At 39.4% G+C, this 27,646-nt stretch overlaps 2 protein-coding genes and 1 long non-coding RNA gene across 5 annotated transcripts; 2 read left to right on the forward strand and 1 right to left on the reverse strand.

The window, feature by feature from the left end:
- The first annotated feature begins 1,034 nt into the window (after positions 1-1,034).
- On the forward strand, positions 1,035-27,375 carry LOC149269373 (uncharacterized). 2 transcript variants are annotated; one of them, XR_016269762.1, is made up of 5 exons: positions 1,035-1,590; positions 1,665-9,753; positions 9,828-10,525; positions 25,532-27,311; positions 27,361-27,375. It is a non-coding gene; the product is annotated as an uncharacterized LOC149269373 (long non-coding RNA). The 2 variants fall into 2 exon arrangements; XR_016269763.1 differs by lacking the exon at positions 27,361-27,375 and having other exon boundaries at positions 25,532-25,841; positions 27,174-27,188.
- LOC108612720 (glycoprotein-N-acetylgalactosamine 3-beta-galactosyltransferase 1) lies at positions 16,984-18,412 on the forward strand. Its single transcript, XM_018005687.2, has 4 exons — positions 16,984-17,637; positions 17,690-17,786; positions 17,850-18,146; positions 18,203-18,412. The coding sequence occupies exons 1-4, from the start codon at positions 17,141-17,143 to the stop codon at positions 18,347-18,349; spliced, it is 1,038 nt and encodes a 345-aa protein (XP_017861176.1). The 5' UTR covers positions 16,984-17,140; the 3' UTR covers positions 18,350-18,412.
- On the reverse strand, positions 18,281-20,638 carry Pgant8 (Polypeptide N-Acetylgalactosaminyltransferase 8). Of its 2 annotated transcripts, XM_018005642.2 has the most exons (3): positions 20,208-20,638; positions 19,383-20,133; positions 18,281-19,322 (listed from the first exon to the last, which is right to left on the reverse strand). In XM_018005642.2, the coding sequence occupies exons 1-3, from the start codon at positions 20,585-20,587 to the stop codon at positions 18,675-18,677; spliced, it is 1,779 nt and encodes a 592-aa protein (XP_017861131.2). In that variant the 5' UTR covers positions 20,588-20,638; the 3' UTR covers positions 18,281-18,674. The 2 variants fall into 2 exon arrangements, with proteins under 2 accessions (XP_017861131.2, XP_089323251.1); XM_089467125.1 differs by having other exon boundaries at positions 18,281-20,133.
- Positions 27,376-27,646: the final 271 nt, after the last annotated feature.

Here is a 27,646-nt window from a genome sequence, read left to right on the forward strand (position 1 = left end):
GATTTGAGTTTTTATGGTCCCTTTCCAGCAAGTCTTAAATCGTGGCTGTTTATCGTGCCTAAGTTGTCTGTTTATTGTCACAATATTGAACTAAACTTATAAGAGATGACTATAATATGATGCCGGTTGGAGTGGAGGGATTATCCAATGCTTATAAGATAGACATTAAGAAAGCTGGGAATATTTTGATAACGCAATAATATATGTATAGACTTTTTCTCTACAATATTCTAGAACAGTTCGTGCTGACCTTGTTGATCAACTCATGTTTGTTTACAGAGATCCAAGGCTGAATGTCTGTAACGGCATCTCGGTTTTGTTTACATATCAAGCAACCTTGACTTCAGCTAAATTTTCATTTAAAAAACCAGCGAGCAGATATCATATATAGTAATTTATAAATATTATAATTTAAAGATGCCAAAATTGTGCTGCATATTTTTAGGAGCAGATACTGAGAGCAATTCATATGCATAACAAAAATGATATTTATGTAAATGATACTTGTTTATTTCTTTGAAAATAATGCTTCAACAACTGGCCCAAGTCACCCAAATGTCGTGTATAAGCTTGAGCTGCCTTATTTGTAAAGATACTCAACCCTTTTAAGCCTCATTCAGTGTTTAGTCAAACTCAATTAGAGAGAATCAAAAGCATTTGATTGCCCAGCAAATCGGATTATCAGCTAATAGTGAGTAAATCTTTTGATTTCCTTTCGCACTTAAAACAAAACCGAATATTTACCAATTAAAAGCAATTAAGGAAGTAAATTTACTTTAATTTTACCGAAAATGTGAGGAACTATTATTATTATTAGCAGTTATTAGAGACCATCATTAAAGACGCTCACTTGACAAAGTTCAATGTTCTCGGGACACAACACAATTGCCTTAACGCAAATACTCTAGAATTAAGAAAAGAGTTCAGCCATAAAGAATAGCTCGTTTGCCATTCACAGTTGCGGGCTTCCGTAAGAATCTACGAGGCAGCTGCACGCAACACCGAGCACATTGCCCAACCCAAATAACTGTAATGGTTGCGAATCTCTAAGATTGCAAATTGCAGCGCATATCGTTTGCGACAACATTGTCGCCTGCGCTGCAATGCAATGCAAGAGAGAGACAGAGAGCGGAGCTTTAGCGATCGAGCTTTCGCTAAGCTTACGCTAAGCTTACGCTGTGCTCGCTCGTCGGAGACAGTGGGAGAAATACGCTCACTAGCATCCCGCTGTCCGAAGCTTCGCTGAGAGCGAAACGCCGAAACTAAGAACACTGGAATGTGGGCGTATAAAAAGCGGCCACATTGCCAGCTCCATCTTTTTCCGGCCCACATTTTCAAGAAGATACCCTCAGCGTGGAGTTCTATCCACCTAAAATTTTTGTTAATAATTATATATATATATATCTTTATATATATATATTTAACAAAAAGAAACATACACAGAAGATTATTGCCCTCCACAAAAGATTTAAATTTTCTGAATTTGGCCCACCGTGACCAGCTGAGCTGGTCAGTCATTGACTTTGGTGCGCGCAGCCGCACGTATTTTTATTCGTGGGAAACGACAAGTGTGCAAGCAGGCAACAAAAGGTATTTTGATCAAAATTAATATAAATTAAAACTTAGTTTACAGAAACTAAGTCGGTTTTTTTTGTATTTTGCAGCCTTTAATATAACCCTAACCTCTCGGCCAGCAGAAGGCCACATGCACATATGCGCTGTGCAGAGGTTAGGGCTATATATTAAAGTAGCCCCCGAAAAAAAAAAAAAAAAGATTAGCCACCGAAGAAAAAAAAGAGCCCCCGAAAAATAGCACCCGAAATAAAATGTATAGCAGATCGCAGAACGGCGAGGGATTATTGACGACATATTAGTGAAAAAAAAAAATATATATATATAAACTAAAAATTACAAATCATTATATGTGCGGTTTAAAAAAAAACAAAAATTAGAGAAAATTATGTATATATATTTGCACGTGTGCGCAATGTGTATGTGAAGAAAAAAACATGAAAAAAAAGCTTCCAAGACAAATTTGATCAAAGTGAACGTGCTGCATAAAACTGCAAGTACACGGAAAAAAAAAGAAGAACTTTAAATGCTTAGTGGTTAAATAAATTCTCGATTTAATAGACAATAATGAATATTATACATATATAGAATTATATATATATATATAAGACATAAAAAAAAAAAAAAAAAAAAAAAAAAAAAAAAAAAAAAAACCGAAAAGCATGATACTATAATTCACCACTAAAATAATAATAATTCATTAAAATAGTACACACATCCTCCATATAGCAGCAGCAGCAGTCACCAAAAGAAAGGCCTTTCAGCGGTGGACATACAACAAAAAGAACTGTGAGTGCTAAATTAACCCTTGTCTTCCCCTCCCTATCATGTCCCCAAAATGTATAACGAAATAAAACGAAATAAATAATTAGAGAAAAAAAAAAAAAAAAAAGAAAAAAAAACAAAAAAAAAAAAGAAAAAAGAAAGAAAAAAATTTTTGAATAAAGAATGAAATACAAACTATGAAATAAAAACTATGAATTAAAAGCTATGAATTAAAACTAAATTTTTAAATTAATATATATTAACTAATACTCCCCAAATGTCTAAAATATGATTTAAACATTTTTTTTAATATTTTATTGTAATATTATATTATTATATTATTATGTTATTATTACTATATTGTTAACCTTTTTATTCATTTGTAATTCTTTCATATTATGTAGTTTTTTTTTCATTTTCTTATACACTCAAACAACATACCAAACACATGCACATACATATATATAAATTCAAGAACATGAAGCGACAGTAATTAAGAATAAATGAAAATGTAATAGTCTAGTTAGAGTAATTTAAAGAATAAATGTATCTTTTAGAATTTTTTTGAGTTTCCTTGATGGATTAATATGGTAGGCTAGGAGCATAGCGTTGGCATATAAGAGAGAGAGAGTCGAGGCAATCTTTATTAGGGGATCTTCATAAACAATTTAAAGCTGAAGATCATGGTTGGGTTTGGGTAAAGACAGCGAGAAGCCAACACCACCTCGGCTTCCGCGTCTTTCTAACTGTCCGTGTTTGTTTCGTTTTTCTTGTTGTCCGAATGGTTGTTTTGTACAGGAATCCTAAAAATTTTAAAGTTTGTGTGTATTGGTGAAGGTATGGCAAGACCCACCCCACCACCGACAGAGCTAAGGGAACCAGAGGATTCCGCCCGCCACTACCCGATCCACGTCTTGTGTATGTTGATGTATGTTGATGTATGTATGTATGTATGTATGTATACATGTATGTGAATAGCTATATGTGTATATATGTATATATGTATATATGTAAACATGCGAATGCACGAAGATCGCTTTCATACTCGAGTACGCTCGTTACATAGATTTTATGGCGCCCAACGGGGGGCCTGAAATTCGAAGAGAGAAGTTAACGCCCGCTGCATTCATATACATAAGATCCGATACATTACATAAATTTTATGGCGCCCAACGTGGGGCCCTGTGAGTTCATTAGCTTTCAGTGAGCCGAAATTGTTTGTGAGGCACTGTGAGTTGTTACGCTTTCAGTGAACCGAATTTTTGTGAGGCACTGTGAGTTCATTAGCTTTCAGTGAACCGAAATTGTTTGTGAGGCACTGTGAGTTGATACGCTTTCAGTGAACCAAAGTTTTCTTGTATGGCCACTTCTTCTATATGGAGTAGTAGTCATACAAAACACCCCCTTTTGTGAGAATATTAGTTGTCTCAGTAGCCTGTATTGCTGAAATAGACTTAGACTTGGTTGGTCTAGCTATCGCAACAGTGACTGCTGAGAGGAAGAGATTTGTTTTCATAGGTACTACGAAGCTGCTGGATTCAAGCCTGGATCGCAGACCGAGACACCTTGAAGAATCTTTCAACTTTAAATGAATTAAAGCATCGCTGCTTTGGAAAAGAACATCTTCCCTCACAATTGTAGCTCGTTTTTGTTTGCTGTGGATGAAGCCACAATTCAATCTAGTTCTAGAAAAACTTCTCTAAATAATTCCAGAATATTGTGTATTCGGCTAGGATACCAATACTGATTATCCCTGGAGGGTATTCTTTACTTAAATGAAGAATGGTAGAAGCCTTAAGCAATGCTAGTTGTGTGTTGATAAGTTGTTGTCGTTGCGTCTTTAAGTGTACTATTGTCTGGAACTCGGAGATATGCTGCCTGTGCATTCCCTTGCCGAATAGTATAGTTTTTGATGGTAGCGATAATAAATTTGTAAATACCTGCTAGATTTAGTTTCAATAGCCCAAAAAGAAATAATTCGGAACAGTTAGAACTAATAAGAATACCTCGATTTTCTCTCTCTATGCCATTTATAGTCAAGCTTAACAACACTTTTTAGTAACTATGCCAGTTATAAATACACCGCCGCACGTTGCATCTGTAGGTAGTACAGAAAATAAATGCGCACTATGTGCGACAGAAATGGATGATACATATCCTTGCTATTTATTAGCGTGTCAGCACATTTTTCATAAAAACTGCGTAGAAGCGTGGTTAACAGAAAATACCGTCTGTTATACTTGCCAGACACCAATAGATAAGCAGCAAATGAAGCTAGTAGTAGGCAATTGCTCACCCTCTCGGAGGCATGAGACAGCTCCGCCACCAGCTCCAGTAACTCGTCGAGTTACAACCAGAAATCTTGCCAGAACTTTAGCATTAGCAGAGGCCAACAATACAGCTAATGTACAAGAAGCTGCTTTGTTGAATGCTAGTGGCGCACAGTCATCAGCTTTAGATGCAAGTCAAAGCGCGAGTCAGGCTGAAGCTGCGCGACCCAGAACTACTAGGGGACGACCCAGAGCAACTCGACCATTCCGTGGTGCGAATCCCCAACGATCGCAGCAACCGGACTACAATGTTATACAGAACATGATTGAAGAAACAGTCACTAGGGTCATGTCCTCGTTGTCCATAAACAATCGCCCTTCGCCAATCGAACCATTGCCGGTAGCGAACAGTCGCGAGTCCCCATCAATAGGCTCTTGCTCCTTGAATAGTCGAAGGATCGTTGACATTATGCAAAAGTGGGGAGTTCAATTTGATGGTTCATCAGATGGATTAGGGGTTAATGAATTTATCTATCGCGTTAAATCGTTAACAGATGAGACCTTAGATAGTGATTTCACAGGCATGTGCAAGAATATGCATGTGTTATTTACTGGAAAGGCTCGATCATGGTATTGGAGATACCACAAACAAGTTGATCATATTATTTGGTCTGACCTCTGTGCATCCCTTCGTCAACAGTACGATGATTATCGGTCAAGCTTTATGAAGATGGAGATGATCAGAGCTCGAAAGCAAAAACCAGGAGAGTCTTTTTCAACTTTTTATGAATCGGTAGCCTCTCTTATAGATAAATCTTCACTCAAGGTAGCAGAAGAAGAATTAATGGAAATTTTAAAGAATAACTTACTCCCTGAAATACGCGAGAAGCTATTATATCAGCCAGTTCACTCGGTAGGACACTTACGCCGTTTAGTTCAAATGAGCGAAAACTTAGCGTATGAGACTAGCTGTCGTTTTAATCAGGCAAAGCCAGTAGTACAGCGCAGACAAGTTTATGCTGTCGAAGAAATAGCTGATGATGTAGAAGGCGATTCACTAGATGCAGAGCTTGCAGCTATACGCGCCTCTCATCAGAAACTTCGTTGCTGGAATTGCGAAGAAATAGGCCATATCTGGGAAAACTGTCTATCTGAACGTCGCATTTTCTGCTACGGTTGTGGACAGCCCAATGTATATAAGCCACAGTGCAAAGTCTGCCTACAGAGACAGTCGGAAAACCGGCAGAAGGCATCCGTCAACAGCAGGATGCCCACGAAAATGTAGAACCCAAAAGCACAGATACAGATACACCCGAGTTGCAAATCTTGCACTCGAATACGTCTGCACTTCGTTTTCGTCCCTACGAAGAACGCTTACAAAATTATGTAGAAGTTCGAAATCGAATATTTCAAGATAACCCGCCTGCTATTAGCAAGCGAACTCAAAGATTAAGGACATATTATACAGAGGTAAAGAAAAACCGGAATTTGCAAATATCTACGATTTTCAATAATGCAACCGACCTTCGTAGCTATGCTGAAGTTTCGTTCTTAACTTATACAGAACGTGGTCTGTTAGATACTGGAGCAAATATTAGTTGTATAGGTTCGAAATTAGCAACACAAGATTTTTCAAAGTTGTCAGAGTTTAAGCCTATAAAATCGAAAGCAAAAACAGCCGGAGGAGAAAGTCAAACCATTATTGGATATTTAGACGTAGAACTGACATATAACTCTGTCACCAAGCCAATGACATTCTATATTATTCCCAGCATAAAGCAGAATCTCATTTTAGGACATGATTTCTGGAAATCCTTTCGCCTTGCACCAAACATTATTAACGCTATAGAGATAGCTGATACAAGCAAGAATGATTCCCACGAACAATCATATCCTTTAACGAAGACAGAGATTCAACAACTAGAGCTAGTGAAAGGATTATTTCCAAATGCATCTCATAGTTTGGGGCGTACAACACTTATAGAGCACCACATAGATATTGGAGACGCAAAGCCAGTGAAACAAAGATTCTATCCAGTCAGTCCCGCTGTAGAAAAGCTGTTATATCAAGAAATTGATCGAATGCTTCAGTTAGATGTGATTGAACCTTCTGTTAGCCCTTGGAGTTCACCTATGCGCCTCGTAGTAAAACCTAATAAAGTTCGCTTATGTTTAGATGCTCGCAGACTCAATGATGCTACTAAAAAGGACGCGTATCCTTTGCCCAGCATTGATGGGATATTTTCGCGATTACCTAAAGCTAATCTTATTTCAAAATTAGATTTGAAGGATGCTTTTTGGCAAATTAAACTCACTGAGGAGTCTAAGCATTTGACTGCATTCACAGTCCCAGGCCGCCCTTTATACCAGTTTAAAGTTATGCCCTTTGGTTTATGCAATGCCCCCTCCACAATGTGTCGTTTAATGGACCAGCTTATTCCACCAGACCTGAGGCATTGTGTGTTTGGATACCTGGATGACCTTTGTGTCGTCTCAGAAGATTTTCCATCTCATTTATCAATTTTAGTCCGTCTAGCAGATCAATTTCGAAAAGCGAATCTAACTCTGAACATAGATAAAAGTCACTTTTGCGTTACAAGCATTAATTATTTAGGCTATGTAATTGGAAGTGGAGGTATTAGCCCAGATCAATCCAAAGTATCTTGTATAATTAATTGGCCACCGCCCAAAAACTTAAAGCAAGTTCGTGGATTTCTAGGAGTGTGTGGGTGGTACAGACGATTTATACATAACTTCGCAGATCTTACTTGTCCAATTACTGACGTACTCTCAACAAAGTCAAAATTTGTATGGCCTCCCGAAGCACAAATGGCTATGGATAAGTTAAAGAAAGTATTGACTACTGCTCCCATTTTAACAAATCCAGATTTTAGCAAAAAATTTTATTTACATTGCGATGCCAGCGATTTTGGTATTGGTGCCGTGCTTGTGCAACTCTCAGATACAAATGATGAAAAGCCAATCGCATTTATGTCGAAGAAATTAAATCGCTCCCAACGCAATTATAGTGTTACCGAGCGCGAGTGTCTCGCCGTGATACTCCCAATTGAGAAGTTTCGATGCTATTTAGAACTGCAAGAATTCGAAGTGGTTACCGATCATTCTAGCTTGCTTTGGCTTATGCGGCAGCAGAATATCTCTGGTAGACTAGCTCGCTGGATTTTCCGTTTACAGCAGTTTAAATTTACTTTTAGTCATCGAAAAGGTAAAGACCATGTAGTCCCAGATGCATTATCTCGATTAAGCGAAAATGAAATATTAGAACTTGATATGAACCCGATTATAGACCTCACATCAAATGCTTTTTCAGAAGATTCTTATTTAGAGCTCATAAAGAAATATTCCGAGCAAAAGTCTCGATTTCCCGATCTGAAATTGGTTGGAAACTTTTTATATGTTCGCACCGAACATGCAAATGGTCAGCAAGAACAAGAAAAACTATCTTGGAAGCTATGGGTCCCCGAGAGCCTTCGAGCAAGTGCTCTTAAACAAGCCCATAATAGTTGTACTTCAGCCCATGCCGGAATGCAAAAGACCATAGAAAAGCTACGTAGGCATCTCTTTTGGCCAGGTCTAGCAAAAGATGTGAGAGAGTATATTCGTTCATGCGATACTTGTAAAGAAAACAAAGCCCCTAATTATACATTGAAACCCCCAATGGGTGATCATATCCCTTCATATAGGCCGTTTCAAAAACTTTACATTGACCTTCTTGGACCATATCCTCGTAGTAAACAAGGTCATATAGGGTTGCTTATAGTTTTGGACCATTTTAGCAAGTACCATTGGCTATGTCCATTAAAGAAGTTCACGTCTGCAAAGATTCAAGAGTATCTGCTAAAGCACATATTTCATAGTTTTGGGGTCCCTGAAACTATCGTTAGTGATAATGGCACTCAGTTCAAGTCAAAAGAATTTAACGCCTTTTTGACGGAATTAGGCATCAAACACGTATACACCGCTCTTTACTCACCACAGAGCAACGCGGCCGAACGTGTAAACCGATCTTTGCTAGCAGCGATTCGTTCATACTTGCAGAACGATCAAACTGAATGGGATGTTCATCTCACGAGCATTTCATGTGCGTTACGCTCAGGACTGCATCAATCGCTAAACTGTTCGCCATACCGAGCACTTTTTGGACTCGATATGATAACACACGGAGCGGACTATAAATTATTAAAAGATTTGCATTTGCTCCAAGAGCCAATAATCCCGATCTCTAGATCCGACAATCTGGCTCTATTGAGACACGATATCCAGATCAATATCCGTCGAGCCCATGAACGAAACGCAGGCCAATATAATCTCAGAGCTAAATCGGTTACTTTCAAAGAAGGACAAGAAGTCTTTAGAAGAAATTTTGCTTTGAGTAAATTTTCGCAAAATATTAATGCCAAACTAGGACCACAATTTCTAAAATGCCGAGTCAAGAAAAAGTTAGGAAATTGTTACTATCTGCTTGAGAACCTGCAAGGCCAAGAAGTCGGTACTTACCATGCCAAAGATATTAGAAGCTGATTCCCGCTAATATACTGTCTAACGTTGTATATTATCGGGTGGTGTAATGGTTGCGAATCTCTAAGATTGCAAATTGCAGCGCATATCGTTTGCGACAACATTGTCGCCTGCGCTGCAATGCAATGCAAGAGAGAGACAGAGAGCGGAGCTTTAGCGATCGAGCTTTCGCTAAGCTTACGCTAAGCTTACGCTGTGCTCGCTCGTCGGAGACAGTGGGAGAAATACGCTCACTAGCATCCCGCTGTCCGAAGCTTCGCTGAGAGCGAAACGCCGAAACTAAGAACACTGGAATGTGGGCGTATAAAAAGCGGCCACATTGCCAGCTCCATCTTTTTCCGGCCCACATTTTCAAGAAGATACCCTCAGCGTGGAGTTCTATCCACCTAAAATTTTTGTTAATAATTATATATATATATATCTTTATATATATATATTTAACAAAAAGAAACATACACAGAAGATTATTGCCCTCCACAAAAGATTTAAATTTTCTGAATTTGGCCCACCGTGACCAGCTGAGCTGGTCAGTCATTGACTTTGGTGCGCGCAGCCGCACGTATTTTTATTCGTGGGAAACGACAAGTGTGCAAGCAGGCAACAAAAGGTATTTTGATCAAAATTAATATAAATTAAAACTTAGTTTACAGAAACTAAGTCGGTTTTTTTTGTATTTTGCAGCCTTTAATATAACCCTAACCTCTCGGCCAGCAGAAGGCCACATGCACATATGCGCTGTGCAGAGGTTAGGGCTATATATTAAAGTAGCCCCCGAAAAAAAAAAAAAAAGATTAGCCACCGAAGAAAAAAAAGAGCCCCCGAAAAATAGCACCCGAAATAAAATGTATAGCAGATCGCAGAACGGCGAGGGATTATTGACGACATATTAGTGAAAAAAAAAAATATATATATATAAACTAAAAATTACAAATCATTATATGTGCGGTTTAAAAAAAAACAAAAATTAGAGAAAATTATGTATATATATTTGCACGTGTGCGCAATGTGTATGTGAAGAAAAAAACATGAAAAAAAAGCTTCCAAGACAAATTTGATCAAAGTGAACGTGCTGCATAAAACTGCAAGTACACGGAAAAAAAAAGAAGAACTTTAAATGCTTAGTGGTTAAATAAATTCTCGATTTAATAGACAATAATGAATATTATACATATATAGAATTATATATATATATATAAGACATAAAAAAAAAAAAAAAAAAAAAAAAAAAAAAAAAAAAAAAAAACCGAAAAGCATGATACTATAATTCACCACTAAAATAATAATAATTCATTAAAATAGTACACACATCCTCCATATAGCAGCAGCAGCAGTCACCAAAAGAAAGGCCTTTCAGCGGTGGACATACAACAAAAAGAACTGTGAGTGCTAAATTAACCCTTGTCTTCCCCTCCCTATCATGTCCCCAAAATGTATAACGAAATAAAACGAAATAAATAATTAGAGAAAAAAAAAAAAAAAAAAAAAAAAAAACAAAAAAAAAAAAGAAAAAAGAAAGAAAAAAATTTTTGAATAAAGAATGAAATACAAACTATGAAATAAAAACTATGAATTAAAAGCTATGAATTAAAACTAAATTTTTAAATTAATATATATTAACTAATACTCCCCAAATGTCTAAAATATGATTTAAACATTTTTTTTAATATTTTATTGTAATATTATATTATTATATTATTATGTTATTATTACTATATTGTTAACCTTTTTATTCATTTGTAATTCTTTCATATTATGTAGTTTTTTTTTCATTTTCTTATACACTCAAACAACATACCAAACACATGCACATACATATATATAAATTCAAGAACATGAAGCGACAGTAATTAAGAATAAATGAAAATGTAATAGTCTAGTTAGAGTAATTTAAAGAATAAATGTATCTTTTAGAATTTTTTTGAGTTTCCTTGATGGATTAATATGGTAGGCTAGGAGCATAGCGTTGGCATATAAGAGAGAGAGAGTCGAGGCAATCTTTATTAGGGGATCTTCATAAACAATTTAAAGCTGAAGATCATGGTTGGGTTTGGGTAAAGACAGCGAGAAGCCAACACCACCTCGGCTTCCGCGTCTTTCTAACTGTCCGTGTTTGTTTCGTTTTTCTTGTTGTCCGAATGGTTGTTTTGTACAGGAATCCTAAAAATTTTAAAGTTTGTGTGTATTGGTGAAGGTATGGCAAGACCCACCCCACCACCGACAGAGCTAAGGGAACCAGAGGATTCCGCCCGCCACTACCCGATCCACGTCTTGTGTATGTTGATGTATGTTGATGTATGTATGTATGTATGTATGTATACATGTATGTGAATAGCTATATGTGTATATATGTATATATGTATATATGTAAACATGCGAATGCACGAAGATCGCTTTCATACTCGAGTACGCTCGTTACATAGATTTTATGGCGCCCAACGGGGGGCCTGAAATTCGAAGAGAGAAGTTAACGCCCGCTGCATTCATATACATAAGATCCGATACATTACATAACTTGGCTAAGAGAGCAGCGATATTTGGGAACTCAACTCGAAACGGAAGTTCTGTATCTGTGTGTCTCAAATTTGTGTGTAAAGTCTAATTAATTTCTTATCGCACCTGCAGCTACTGTGCTACCTTCTGATGGGAGAGCTAATGGTATTGAGTGCGCCAAAAGTGACTCAATCAGTGAGCTAAGTATCCTTTGCCTGTTGACCTATAAATAGTGAAGGAAGCTACGTCTAAGGCTGGGTGTGTGTGTGGGGCCAGGTATGTGAGCTACTCCAGTGTCAGGCCCTACACCTGAGCAGCTGCCAGTTACCGAGCTATTGGATCTGGAACTGAAGCCCTTGTGAGCAGCTCAAGAATGTGACAGACAATTGGACAGAGCTGCATCAGATGCTCGTCTATGCATATAAATACCAAAGAACCAATGTCGATTGCTTTCTCAAGATCAAGAACTGGACGTCGGGTGTAGCATTCCATAACTTTATTTAAGTTGTGGCACTCATAAATTGCCGACTCACTCTTTGTCATTATTTTTATCGCTTGCATATTGTTATGACATTCAAAACATTCGTTTAACTTCTTTATGTGTTGCAGCTACTCTGTTCCCCCTCTCTCTATCTCGCTGTCTTTCTTTCTCATCGTTTCGCTCTTGTTCGCCTCCCGCATGGCTTGCATCTGACTTTTCATTGATAAAGTTATCAGCCGCTGGCTATGGGTTTACGGTTCCGTTCCGTTCAGTTTCATTCTCTTTGCATTTGTGTTTTCCTCTTTTGCTTGCTTTGCCGCTTTGTGGTCGGGCTCACACAGCGTTTCCTTTATCAACTGAGCCACGGCAACCAGAAGTATCTTTTGAGAGCAGTTTTTATCTGTATCTGCCTTTTGTCGTCATCGTCGGCCAGCAACAACAACAACACACGAGTCTAGCTGATTGCACTCCGGGGACGTTTTCCTTCATAATTGGTACAAATTTTGTTAGCTCTTTGAAATCGATCCAGAGAATATTCTCAGGCTCAAGTCAAAGATTGTTAAATCAAATTTTGCCATTTGCATAGTGTGCCAAGATGGGTCAACTATTGTAATCGATTTACGACGGTCTACAAATACAAACACACATACATATACGTATATGTATGCCTGAGCCTGTCTGTGTGAACAAGAATTTTATATTAGTATTGTGCAATGTTCGTCCATTCTTGAAGCTCGATTTATCGTGAATATTTATATTTCTTATAACATAAAGCCACATATGTATATGCATTTTGAAATATAAAATATAAATTTAATAAAAGTTAGATTTAAATGTAAATATAATTATTAATTATATAAATTGTAATTAAAAATTATATATTAAAAATTTATAAAAAAATTTGTTTAAATTATAAATACATTTATTTTAAATTTGTATGTTAACATTTAATTTTTTATTTATTTATCTGGTTCATCAACGGATTCAGATTCAAGGAAAATTAATTAAAATTTGATTTCAAGTAAATATAATACTTAGTTATCAAAGGAAATTTAACTTTAATTTCAATTATTATATTCAGCTGTAAAGCTACATAAATGGGCTTTACAATACTAAATAAAAATAATAAATTTAATTAAAATTGGATTTAAATATAAATATAAGTTTATATAAATTAACAATAATTTAAGTAATAATAAAAATAAATCTAAATAAAAATAAATCTACTAAAATTATATTAACATTTAGATTTATATATTATTTTAGGTTTATATACATATGTATATATGTAAATACACTTAAAAGAAGATTTATAAATTACTGAAAAATAAATTTAAATTACTGTATATATTTATATAATTTAAATTGTTAAATATTAATTTAATAAAAATTATATTGATATATAAATATAAATATGAATTAAAATAGAATTGATATTATTATATATTTATAAAATTTTAATAGGCAAACACGCTATAGCTCTAACATAGTTTTCAATATGGTATCACAATGTTTTTCAGGCAGACCACGGTTGAACTGCTTTAAAAATAACTTTATCAATAATATGGCACGTTCATTAGAACGTGACATCAAAAGATATATATAATATATATGTATACACATACATACATACATTTGGTCATGAAATGCAGTCGATTTCGCTCAACTGCAAGTGCAGCATTCTTATTAGAAGCTCTATAAATGCATGAAATGCATTCAATTTAAATTAAATCTTACACAGATTAAATCATTTACGCTCAGCCATGCAACATATTATAATTATATTCTTATGATACTATAATTTAATCCATGAATTTATTATTTATCACAGTAAATGGAATTTAATTTTCACCTACTTTTTTTGGACTGACCCAATTAAAATATATGATTTTAATAAATTCACAAATGAGCTTAACAAATTGCGCATTTTGAGACTAAGCCTCAATATTTGCTGCAATAAATGTCAATAGGAAGGAAAACAACGTATTTAATCAGTTGCAAAGTATTTAAATTGTATGAAATGAATCAATGGCTCGAGATTAAAATACTACGTCACACTTGTCGCTTATCGCTGACATTTTTATTTGATTATTTTCATTTCATAAATATATTTTTTGTTGTCGAGAAACTTTGTGTTAAAGGGTCAATTAAGTCTTAGTGCGCTGTCAATGGAAGTTTCGTTTAATTTATGCCGACACACATAATTGGAAATTTATTACAAAGTGATGTCAACACCAACTCGACAATGTAAATGAAAGAGAGAGAGAGAGAGAGAGAGAGAGAGAGAGAGAGAGAGAGAGAGAGATTAAGGGAATATGAAATATCGCAGCATTTAAGTCCAATTTAATGGGCCCTGAAATGAGGCAACTTGTCTGTCGCTACGCGGCTTATCGACTTCTAATTAAAACATTTTCATATTTTATGGCCAAAGTTAACGTTTTTCTAAACTCGGAACCTGTTTCGGGTTTTGCAAAGGTTCTAAATTTCTGTGTGCAAATTTAATTAGCTAGATTTCCATCCGATCCGAGTTGGGCGAATACTTCAAACACCTTCGACAAGTGGGAGCCGGGCGAACCGGTTCTAGTTTGTTTAAATGATGGGAAAACATCTAGCTAGCATCGAGGCGTATAGCACCTCACCTTATCGGCATTATCTACAATTATTTTGACTGTTTGTTTGGCAAATAAATCAACAAACACACACACGCGCACCTGAGTTTATGTGTGCGCGTGTTGTGTGTTTTTTTCTTTTTAATATTTTTTTTCACATTTTATTATTATTTTTGTAGTGTGTTTTGTGACTTGTTTACTGCGCACATTTGCGGCTTGAACTTGGCATTGTTTGCACTGGGTCGCCATTCATTCAGAAACGGATCTTCGGATGTTCGCTGTGCCGAAACTTGTTGACACGGTTTCCCAATACTAATTGTTTGCATACGGCTTTACGTGTATTCGATTTTTTTTTATTTTTGTTATCTCTGATGCTTTGCATATGATTTTTTTCTCTCTCTTGTTTGCCCAAGAGATCAGCGTTTGCATTAATGCCGCGCACGATTTTGTGGCTTGAATGGAGAGTTTGCTCTTCCGATTTGCCGAATTGAGTTTTATTTTTATAAACTTCAACTAAACTGAAATGTAAATAAATCACCAATATGAACAGCAAACTTTGAATATTATTAAATCCTGGCCTTGAACTCGTATCTTACTACAAATATCTATTAAAAATATGATTAGTAGGCCTTCAGGTGTTAAACAGCAGAGAATAAAAGTTTTCGCCTCTCTTTATTTCACTTCAGTTAGCAACAGAGAGCAGGCTTGCTGCTTGATTAATATGGGCTATGGCTGATAATCGGGTTGAGTTTGGATAAGAGCAAGACGATTTTGGCCTGGCTAAGGCTGAATGCGCATTAATCAAAATTGCTTGAGAGAAATGCCTCTAACCAATTTTAGCAACAAATATTTGCTCAGCAAAGGGTGGCCAAAATGATGTGATATATATGTGATATATATGCCAAACGTCTAAATCTCTTTAGCCGTGTTCAATAGAACTGTTGGCTTAATAAAGAGACACACAGAAAAACTGTCACAGCTGCCGGCTGGCTGAGAATCTGCCAAAACACTTCCGTGTCTCAGAATGTTTCAATTACGTCTTGGATTTGGGTTTGGGTTCGGGTTCGGGTTTGGTTTACATACACGTTTAGGTTTACTTCCGTGTAACCCACATATCATCTATCAACTATCTACTTAGCCCAACAGTTTCTCACATAATTCATGCCGCATACGGGCTGGTAATCTCGGCCCACAGGCACACACACACACATACACACAGCAATCGAGAGACGTGTTCATCAATGAAAAGTATGTCTGTCTGTCTGGCCAGCCAGGTCTCCGTTTTCCCAAGCCTTTTGTCTCCCATTGGCTGCCTGCGCAAAATTACTTCCGTTTTGTTGCAACTGCAAAGTGTCATTGTTGCAGCATGTGTGGCAGCCTTCGGCCCGGCATTCGCATTGGAGTCTCTTGCCAAAAGGGCGAAAGGCAAATTGTATGCAATATTGCGCTTTTTTCTCTGCTCAGGCTGCCGTTTCCTGGGCCTTCACTTTGCTTGCCTTTTGTTTACCATTTTGCGCTGCCAACCTGTTAGCCAACAATGCCAGCTCATCTGGTAATTTGAGCACGTAAACTGAGACATTAATGCTGCATATGAACGAATATCGCTCACTGTACTCCCATTCATGCATCCCTCTTGATATTTCTTCTTTTTTTTTTTGACAGTTTCATGTGAACAGACTCACATGTTGTTATGTAAGTACATAGATTTTGTTTTTCGTTTTTTTGTTATTGCAAAACACCTACGATTCGCACAATAGCTGACGTATGCCAGCTCATCTGACAGCTATTTGTATTTTCCTATGAAATATCTACGGATTTATATACACATGTGGCATGCATGCAAATCTCGTTTGGATCTCTAAGAATTGACGGATGGCGAAACTGTAGACACATATGGCATAATAAATGCAGATAAGTTGTTGGCTCCAGCAGCTTAGATGCTTACATATATTATCCATTAGCCGGATATCTTAACCCTTTGCAGCTTTCGTGTGCCTTCAGCACCTCAGCCAGCTGCGCTGCTCAGCCCATTAGGCACATTACGAATTCAGCATTTGAGATATTCCTTTCAATAGATAGCACTCACAGCAACTACTTGTGGGCACGCCCCTTTTTCGCCCAGACAACTGCAATTGTCGATACTCGACTTCGAGCTGCAAACGAAGCGTGGCCCGAGTTTTGCATCAGTTTCAAGTCTTGCGGCATGCAAAGGCACCGACAGCCCGAGACGGCGACCTGCGGCCAGGTGAGTTAATATTTCTAATTGAAAAAGGCAATTTGTATGCGGCGAGCCAATCGCTGAGAGACGGGCGAGAAACTTTGACAGACAAAAGCACTCAATATAATTAAATTGTAGACGGCACAGACCGCAACCCACTGCCAACATCATCATCATCATCATCATCATCATCATCATGGCCATCATCATCATCTGCGTAACTGATTTCAGTGTCAGTTTTAAAATGCGTCCGTTCTTTAGCAGACGGCGCTTCTTCCTCAGCGGCAAGAATAAAATTAGCATTTTCAATCCGTGCAGCAGTTGCTCGCAGATATGCTACTCCCTGCTCTACAAGTTATCCGTTCTCCTGCTGCTCTGCGTGCTGGCCCTGCTCCTGCTGCCAAATAATATTCAGCTCAAGACGGCGGAGCCTCTGCCAGCAGCAGCGCGCATCTTTTGCATCATCTCCACCCAGGACACTCGGCACAATTCCGTGGCCGTGCACGTGAAGCGCAGTTGGGCCAGCCGCTGTGATCAGCACATCTTTGTCAGCAACGATGCCCACGAGGAGCTGGAGCCGGCTATTTTCGCGCCATTGCATGACAAGTGGCTGAAGATGCGAGCGCACCTGGAGTACGTCTACAAATATCACTTCGATGAGGGCGACTGGTTTCTCTATATCAATGACGATAAGTACGAAATGATTCGGAACTCGAAGTACTTAGCTAACATTTACCTATGACAGCTATGTGATCGTGGAGAACCTGCGCTACATGCTGCGCTCCCACAGCCCCGACGAGCTCATCTACTTTGGCTGCAAGCTGCGAAGTGCGTACAATCAGGTAGAGCTGACAGGAGTACGAATTTAATATATAATAAAAAATGATCTCTATATGTATATCTAGCCCTACATGTATGATCGTTCAGGCATTGTCTTGAGCAGCGCCACCCTCGCTCAGTTCGTACTCCGCGCTTTGCCCAATGAGACGATCTGCAGTTCCGGGAAGCAGGGCGATGCTGCATTTGAGGAGTTCGCTCGATGTCTCAGCAATGTCAATGTGCTGCCCGGCGATAGCCGAGATCATTTGGGCTATCATCGTTTTCTGCCATTTCACATGAAAGATTATTTCATTGGTGCGTTGAATTATTCGCTGCCGCACCACAAATACTTCCTGGATCGATCATATTATGGGCTAAGCAATGTGAGTTCATTAATCTCTAAAATTTATATATTTCATTTAATTATTTTTTTTTTCAGTTCAAATTGCCCATTTCAAAGCAATTGATCTGTGCCAAGATGGAATATATGCCAATCATATACAGTCATTATTATCTAACGTATCAGGTGAAAATATTCGGCACACCCCAAAGGGCGATAGTAATTGAAAACTCCAATACGAATTAAACAATTTTATTTGATGAATAAATATTGAATTTATTCTTAGATATACGTAAAAAAAAAACACAAGTCATTATGCATTTTGATAAAGTCTAGCCTTTAGGGTCTCTGAGATCATGAGGGTTATACAGACAAATAAAGAGACACGCGTAACGCTCGACCAGACACATAAAGAGAATATTTACACATTAAAAAAAAAAAAGAAAACAAAAAACAGTATAAACAATTTTAAAGGTAACTCTGAACTTTTCTTAATGAAATGTATTAAATAATTTCAACACTATTAGCTAAGCTGGCTCTTCCATTAACCCTTTTCTGACTTTTGCTGACTTTACTGAGCCACCTTCAGCCAAAAGTCTCCCAGCAATCGCTCATTAGCATAGCCAAACTTCCAGCGCTGCCTTTGGCTCTGAGTATCACAGACATCGGCGATCACAGTTTTTGTTTCCAGTTGAGCCTCGAGGCAAAGTCTGTGCGCTCTGCTCTGGCCATGGACAATCTGATTGGTATTCAAGTCATAGGACCAAAACTGATTGCCCGCATGATGATGGCATTGCCACAGCCAAATCTCTGCTTTCGGCTTTTCCTGCTGCAGCTCCAGGCAATGGGAGTTCGAGTGGAGATCGCGAAAGTGACTCAAGGCCCACTTCTGCTGCAACTTGGGGTACATGAGATCCTCATCACAGGGCAGCAGTTGCGGGTGCTTTGCAGACTCGGCTCTCTCCAGGCAGAGCGAGGGTGCCGCTAGGCTCTGGAGAGCGCCAAAGGCATAGTCCAGAGGCTCGTCTATGGGATACTGCTCCAAGAAATCCCCAGCCAAGTGATCCAGAAACCATTTGAAGGGCTTGCAGCGCAGACGTTGACGCAGCTCCTTTTGTTTCTTCAGGGAACCCACCTTGACGTGCGTCAAGTGGGGCATGTTTGCATAGAGCTTGTCCTTGTACTCGTCCAGCCACACCTCAGCCACGCGCCTGTAGTTCTGCCAGCAGGAACAGTTCGGATCGACACATGCATAATCAATTAGGTCTAAGGTACTCACCCTAGCTATGGCCTTGCTCTCCGCCTTCTTGTACTGCGGATGGAAGTGGCTGTTTCTGAATAGATGCCCCACTCTGGAGCAGGGCACCTCCAGCAGTCGGCCGCCGCACAGCCATATCTTGAGGCTCAGCTCGAACTGCTCGCCGCCCCAAATGCGCAGCCCCTCATCGTAGCCGCCCAGCTCGAAGAACCAGCTGCGGTATATGGCAAAGAGACCCCCATTCATGATGGGGTTTTCATGTGGCGCCGGCAGCGCCAGCTCCTCCTGCTTCAGTAAGGGCAGCTGGATGTAGTTAAAGTCCCAGTCGAAGAAGCCACGCGATGGCCTGCCACGCCTATAGGCGAACGTTTCATAGTCAATGGTGTCCACCACGGGCGTGGTGCAGGTCCTGTTGCTCTCCAGCATGGGAGCCAGCAGTGGCTCCAGCCAGCCCCGCGTGACCTCGATGTGTGCATCAAGGAAGACGAGCACTTCGGCCTGAGCCTTTTGAGCACCCGCCAGTCGTGCCTGCATCAGGCCCAGCTGCTTGGGCAGGCGCTGCTGCTGCACCAGCCCCTCGAACCCTGCGTCCACAGAGAACTCCTGCTCGCTGCCATCGTCCACCAGAATGATCTCTCGCAGCAATCTCGGCGATGTTCTACTTCTCAGACTGCTCAGCGTTCGCAGCAGCACACTGGGCTGCTCATTGTGGTGGGTGATGATTACACTGATCGCTGGCAGGTTTTCCACTGGGTACTTGAGCTTTTTGCAGCTGTTAACAGTTATCGCAGCTCGTGAGAGTCAACTCTTATACAGTAGTACGTCGCTCGCTCTCTCGCTACTCACCTACGATGGCGCATATCGAAAAGCTTACGCTCCGGCGATATGCGCTCCGAGAGCCAAGCATTATAACCCGTTTCACGCTGGCTGCTCTCCATGGCCAAGCGCTGCTCAGCGGTCCAGTTGCTCTCCGCTGGCCGACCCAGTGCGCCCAGACCGGCCAACACTAGCTCTGAAGACTTCGACTTGCCAGCCAGCTGATCAAGTTGTGTTGATGTCACTTTCGTTGTCGTTGTTGTTGTTGTCTTCAGGTTTGTTGTCTTTGTTGTTTCCTCTGGCTTTGTCTCCATAATGTATAAATAGAAAATAATATTACACGTTACAGCAAACAGCAATAGGATTAATATTGTCTTCTTATGCCTTAATAAAATCTCGCAGCTAATCATCGTTTAAAAATAAAACAAACAGACACAAAAGACGAGCTTAAGCCGCACACGTTTTGACCAAGACTGAGTGGTTGAACCAAGTCTAAGAGCAGCGCAAAAGACTTATACGCGTCCAATATGATCTTATACGCCGCGAAAGTTTACAAGCTGCAGCTAATATTGTCGTATAAGTATTAGCCAAAAGCAAGCAAGCGAAAGAGCTTGGAAAACTTTTCTTCAAACTTATTTAATTTTAAATTATCAAATTTTTTTTATTATAATATAATAAATTTAGAAGTATTTATGTAGTTTATTATAAAGAAAAAAACACACACACACACACATTTTTCTTTGTATTTTTTTTTTTTTTTTTTTTTTAATTTTTAAAAACTAACTCATTATTTTAAAATAAAAATATTCTTGGCTTTCTTCTTTAAATAGAATCATTAGTTAATTATTGCTAAATTTCACTGTAGTACAGATCAAATCGAAAACATTGCATTTCCAGTAAACTATCCCAAATAAATAGCGTCACACTTCCACTTCCCTTATTCAATATATATATAAAAAAATGTCTATGCCTGCTTTTACACGCCCCGCCGCATGCCAAAACATGCAAAACTGAACCGAACAGCTGCAACAGAATCCGAATCCAAATTCGAGTTTGAATTTGAATTTGCATTTGGTGGAAAATACTTAAAGAATCAGTTGCAACCCCTCAGGGCGTGGTGGTGGACTCATTAATTTACGTAAAATCCACTTAACTTTTTGTCGAGGCTTTGGCTTTGCCTTTGCCTTTGGCAGTGAGGCTGGGGCAATAAATTCCACAACTTTGCGCCTCATCAAACGAAATGAATGTTAAAATCTACCACGAGTAAAAGTCAGACAATAGAATAGATAGCAATCTACATGAAGTACGAGATGGCGACGTGGCGACGCCAGCAGCAATTTTAGAACATGTGGTGTTATGATGAGACGAGAGACCAATCCAGCAATCCACCCAACCACCCAACCACCCAGCCACCCACCACCGGGCGCATTAAAGCCACCCCAAAATTCTTAAGCTCGGACTTTAACTGACAAAGGGTAGCTGCAGCCAATAGCAAAGCAATTTTTTTCAGGGCAGCTTTACGTAAAATTCCCTTAAAGCCGAACCCGGTACGGCCCGGTAGAGCTCGGGTACGTGCCGGCAGAGGCCGAGTCTCATGCCAATGCACCGCATAATTTTAGGCAATTGTCAAACAAAACGAAGGGTGGCAGGCGGATAAATTAGATTTTTACTTGCGCACAATTGCATAAAGCCGAATAATCCTCAGAGGACCCAACAGCGCCCGCTCGTAAATATTCATTGCATACGCACGGCCGTTCGAGCTTTAAGTTCTATCACTCACCTCACGCTTCAGTCCCCAATCGACAAACGGGAGACGGGAAACGGGAAACGGGGCTTTCACTGCGGAAGTTTTTTCAAGGTCTATGCCAAATTTTGGGGCGGCAGCAATTACATTTGGCCACCCACCCGATGTCCTTGGCGGTGGCCGGGGCTGGCTGTGTGCGTGCGACCTCCCCAAATAGTCGCCTTGATGGCCCGGCTTTATACTCCAAGGGTGTCGAACTATAAATTATACCTTTTGTTGCAGTTTCTGCCCGAATAACCGAGGGGGCTGCAACCCCCGCAAAACAGGGGTCTGTCATGTCTTTAATAAATGTTTGAATGTTTCGTTGCGAGATTAAGTGGATTCCTTTTATAGCATGAGTAATGATCGATGCATAATGCGCTCGAATGTGTCAGGTGTACGGGGCGGGGCAGCGCTGCTATTGCAATTCGAGCCCAAGGAAATCATCTTAATGCGAATCTCTCCCATCTTGAGATACTATGATGAATCAGTAGAAGTCTGCTAGAAATTGAATAGAACCAAAGCTCGACAGAGACCTGAACAGATCTGTTGTTCTTCTGGGTTGTCCACTATTAATGCTCTCGGTTTATCAGAGGCAGCCCAATTACCATAATAGAAAAGTACTTTATGGCAGCAATAAATGAAAAATTTGAAATCTATATATACAGTATATGCGAAACTATGGAGAGCTGTTGAAAATTGCTCGTTAGGTGCCATAAAACAATGAGGAGACTGAGAGGCTGGGATGAATGGCAAACATCGCAGACATAAGTTGAGCATTTTGCTGTTCAGAGTGGACAGCTCAAAGCGCCCACAATAAATTTCACTTATCAAAGTTTTCGCTGGCGCAGACCAAAAAAAAAATAAAATAAAATAAAAATCGTAGAAGACGAAACGAAACTCTGGAGTGAAGGACAAACTTTATGGCAGAGATACTCGAAGCGGGCAAAAGCAAACTAAGGGAAAATTAAATGTCTTTTGTCAACAGCCGTTCCAGTGAAGATGCTGATGGGAGTAGTGCACAAAAAACAAGCAGGAATAGTCGGCTCGCCGAGTCCGGCGCTTCAACAATGACGCACTTTTTGGGTGGCCAGAAGTTTGCCCACTTTGATATGCATTAAAAAAGAATTGGCCAAGCAGACGTCGCAGCAGCAACAGCAGCAGCAGCACGACGAACTGAACAACTGACGAACTCCGATGGTCCAATGGAGCGCAGCGCAATCTCGCTGTGCAAACTGGCATCATAATGGGCCACTTATCATGGCAATCACTCAGCGCACAAGCGCCCTCTGGCGACTGCAGGCTGCAGGCGGTGCCAGCGTTCGATATGGACCCCTGCAATGGACACCTCCTCCTCCTGTGGCACCCGGCCAGGCCAGGTCCCAGGCGCAGCCCTGGCTATCGGGGTGCTACTCGGTTTGCTTTACTACTTTTCGATACTCAATCGTCGTTGCCTTTTAATACTTTGCGCAAACACATTAAATGGAAATTTCGTGCAAGGCGAGCAGCACCCCGCCAAGGAGTGGGGCTTCTTCTCTCTGCCACCCCCGGATGTGGGTGAGGGTGGTGGCACCCATGCAAAGTGCTGGCATTTGCACAGCGAACGCATTTTTCATGTGACATTTGCAAAGGCAAAACAAACTTTCACTCAAGCGATTCAAAAACCATGGAATGCCTCAAAGGACTCTTGGCAACAGGATTCGCCAGGCAGGCGGTTCGCCTGCCACGTCCTTCCTATTGCTGTTTGATCTTTACTCAGTGCTCATTGCACATTTGCCACTGTGTGTGTGTGTACGATTTTTTTCGAGGCGAAATCCTTGCGTCAATATGCTCCCAAAAAAAAGAAAAGAAAAGAAATGGACTTCAAGCTGTGAGTCCGTCCTGTTCTGCTTCCTCTTCAAGTGTTTTATAAATAAAAATCCTGGCGCTTTTTGCTCAATAGTCCCACATGCACACACACACGCACACCCACACTTAGAGCTATGGAGAGGTTTAGGGAGAGAAATGTTTACTTTGAAAATTGCTGTGATTCGGTCAGTTCTTTTAGCATTTTTTCTTCTGTGTTGCTCTATGCTAAGCTATGGAGCACAAAAACGGAATTTGAGTGGCATATCTTAAGTGGGAATTTGAAATTGAATGATTGTTGAATTAGCAGATTAGAATTACTTCAGGTCTGAGAGTAGCTTTGCTTTAAAATGTAAAAAAAAAGAAGCAGATGCAAATGCAAAATCTGAACAAGAGATATAGGGATATATATAGATATAATTATATATATGTTGAGATAAAGAGATAGATATTGATGTATATTGAAGATATCCAAATGCGTTCTACCTCTACAGTTTCTTCTAGAAATCATGCAACTGGGCAAAAGCAAGACATGATATGAATAATCGCTTTAACATTATGTATCAATAATTTGGAATAGATATTGTCCCTTATAGCTTCGCTCATATACAAATACTTAATTAAAACTTAATTTAATCACAATCAAAGTTTCCATTATAGATCTATAGCAACAAAAGTTAAGAGATATTATCTCAAGAGAATCCTATTAAGAAAAGAGAATGATTGGGCAGACCTATCGCACTATCTAGTAAATTAGGCAGCTACCACAGATGCGGGAATGGCAGTGACGTTAAATAACGGCATCAATAAATTAGCCCATGTTAGGATAGCATCTAAATTGTGAGTGAGTGTGGCTAAACATAGCTGAGTGCAATGAGTGATTTCTCGGAGAATCTGGCAGTAAACCGTAGACATCGTCTGGCATATCTGTGCCTAATTAATTGTCAAACATTGCGCGCTCTATGTGACGTTAATAAATGTCAACTAAATGAGCTGCATGTACGCAAACGAAGCGCAGCGAGCTCCCTGATGACGCAGCAGGAGGCGAGCAGGAGGCGTGCAGAGGCGCAGATGCTGTCGCTGCTGCAGACAGGCTACTTAGTGGCAGTGCCAATGCCACATGTTGCAGCCACCGAACTAAGTACAACGAAAACAAATGAAAACTATTTTAAGCCAATGTCAGCTAGAAGACGACTCCGTAGCCAACTCGCAGCACGTTCTCTGTGGCAGGCAGGTGTGACGATGAGTGGCTGCCTGTTTACCAAATTAGATGCATTCGAATTGATGTGCGTGCATAAATTATGTCGAATCTAAGCAATGTGTAGGGATAGTGTGCGTGTGTGTATGTGTGTGTGTGTGTGTGTGTTAGCTGAGTTGAACCAAGTTTAAATTAAATGTTTAACATTCAATCACAGGCGCCGCCTTTTGTGGCCTGTGGCAGTGTCCCGGTGTCCTCTCTCCTCTCTCTCTCTCTCTTGTCTCCTGTGTCCTGTGTCCTGTCTCCTGTGAGTGCCGCAGACTTCGGGCTACCCGTTGACAGTTGAGCAAATGAAATGCATTGTAAAGTTTTCTATTTGTCAAATATGCTACCTAAATACACACACACACACTCACACTCACACACTATATATACGGCTGCGGACACGAGCACTCACTCACAGCTCTTGTAATCAATTCAACTTCCTGCCGGTTTTCACACTTTAATTTCCGCTCTTTATTGTTATAGTTCTGTGCGTTTGAGTTTGCCTTTGAGTTTGTGCTCGAGCTGGAGCTGGAGTTCGAGTTCGAGTTCGGGTCGACTTGACAGCGGCTACGGTTGAAGTGGTTTCCCGATCTGTCAGCCAAAGGGTGGAAATAGTGCGAGGCCAAGCAGCAGCTTTGAGGGAGTTTTTCCCATCAAATATCTTATCAAATGCACAGCTTTGGTGAGAGTAAGACACTGCACTCCACACTGCACAGAGTGTGAGATCCCAAGGGGTTTCTGTTTTGGAAGTAAGCGCAAGTAGCAAAGAGTTGGAAGGACTATTTATAGCTAGGTAAGCCGACAATTGTGGGAAAAAATATCACTTGAATTGAGTGGCATTAAATAATTAAAAATTAATATGTCGATTCCTTAATTAAAAATTTAGACAAGTAAGCAAAAAGGTAGAAAAACTACTTGGAGTAGGATAAACAGGAAATCAAAGAAATAAAATTTCATTTACATTGTATTACATTGAATAGTCCAAAATTAATGATAGGTTAACTCTTTTTTCGAAGAAGTTGAAAGACTTTTTAGACCTACATAATATAAAAAAATAATTTAATATGTTAATGCCTTTTCATAACTATAAATAATAAATAATATAAATAAAAAATAAAATAAATATATATATATATCTATGCAACATATGTATATACATCAGGAATAATTGGATCAAAACTATTTAGGTCTAGAGTCTAGACTTACCAAAAATTATAGAAAAATATCTATTTCAAATTTAATTGCAATAGTTAAATAAAATTTATTGATATGCCAACTCCAATTTTTTCAATATACTTAAAAATTAATTTAATTCTAATGTATTGAAAACCAAAAAACTTATTTTAAAATTCCTTATTCAATATTATAATTTAGGCTGATCGAAAAAAAAAAAAAAAAAAACAAGTAAAATTGAACTTGCAAATTATGGGGAAAATCATATTTATATTTAGTTGCAATAAATAATTATATAATTTTTTTTCTTTTTTAAATAAATGAAATTCATTTTTTAAATAAATCAGAAAATTTCCTTTAAATAACTGAAAGACAACTAACTCGAACTTAGTTTCCTTATTCAACTGCAAGGTGAATGATTTATGATTCTATCAAGTCTCTTAAAAATTAGCAACTCGAATTGCACTCGACTGTTCAAACTTAATTTGAAAACTGTGTTGCATCTCACATTGACATATCATTTCAAATCTGCCCCGGGGCCAACAACCTTCAACAAAAAGCAACTGCTGCAGCTGCTGGAAAGCTGCTCCTGCTCTCTGTCGTTCGCCCTCTGCAAAGCAACGGCAAATCTCTTTTTACCTTGGGTCATTTTCAGCATGACAGTTAGGGGTACGCCCACACACACGCACACACACCCACACACACACAGGGACACAGACACGTGGTTACATGTGTATTTGTTTTACGCAAGCTTTTGGTCGAGAGCGAGAGAGAGAGAGAGAGAGAGAGACAGAGAAGGAGAATGAAACGTGCTATAAATATGCGCTTGGGGTTAAATTCTATTTGAACTTTCCACTTTCCTCTTACTGCAGTCGCCTCACAAAAAAGATGAAAATTTCATTCACACTTTCATTACATGTGGCTAAACTCGCATATATATTGCACCCTGGAGGCGTTTGTCGACCAACTCGAAAGTCCTGTATGTGATATATTTGCATTGAAATGCGCTTTAAAACTTGATGTATGGAGTTGAAGCTGGAGCTGGAGCTGGAATTGGAGTTGGAGTTATGGCTGTAGATGAACCTGTTCAGTGAGTAGGAAGTGCATTCCAATGAATATATACTTTATATCTGGTATAGGCATCTAAACAATGCCGCACAATTAGTTAATAACACGCCCCGTACCGTACGCGAGGCGACTCATGCAACTCATTTCCCGGCCTTTAAAAAACGCCCAGTCACGCGGCCCAGCCGAGTCGCCTCGACTGCATCTCACATTAATCAACATTGGCCACAGTGCAAGTTGCAGGCGACTCGTAGGTGCAACAGGCGCGACTAGCGGCGCAGCAGAGATTAATTAAGGTCAGTCCAGGCATCGTTTGTCAAAAGAATGCCGCCTTGAGAACTGGCCTAGCACCGAGAGATA

The sequence above is a fragment of the Drosophila arizonae genome, chromosome 4 (genome assembly GCF_054131065.1).
Source record: "Drosophila arizonae isolate 15081-1271.41 chromosome 4, UAZ_ARI_1.0, whole genome shotgun sequence".
Taxonomy (NCBI): Eukaryota; Metazoa; Arthropoda; class Insecta; order Diptera; family Drosophilidae; genus Drosophila; species Drosophila arizonae.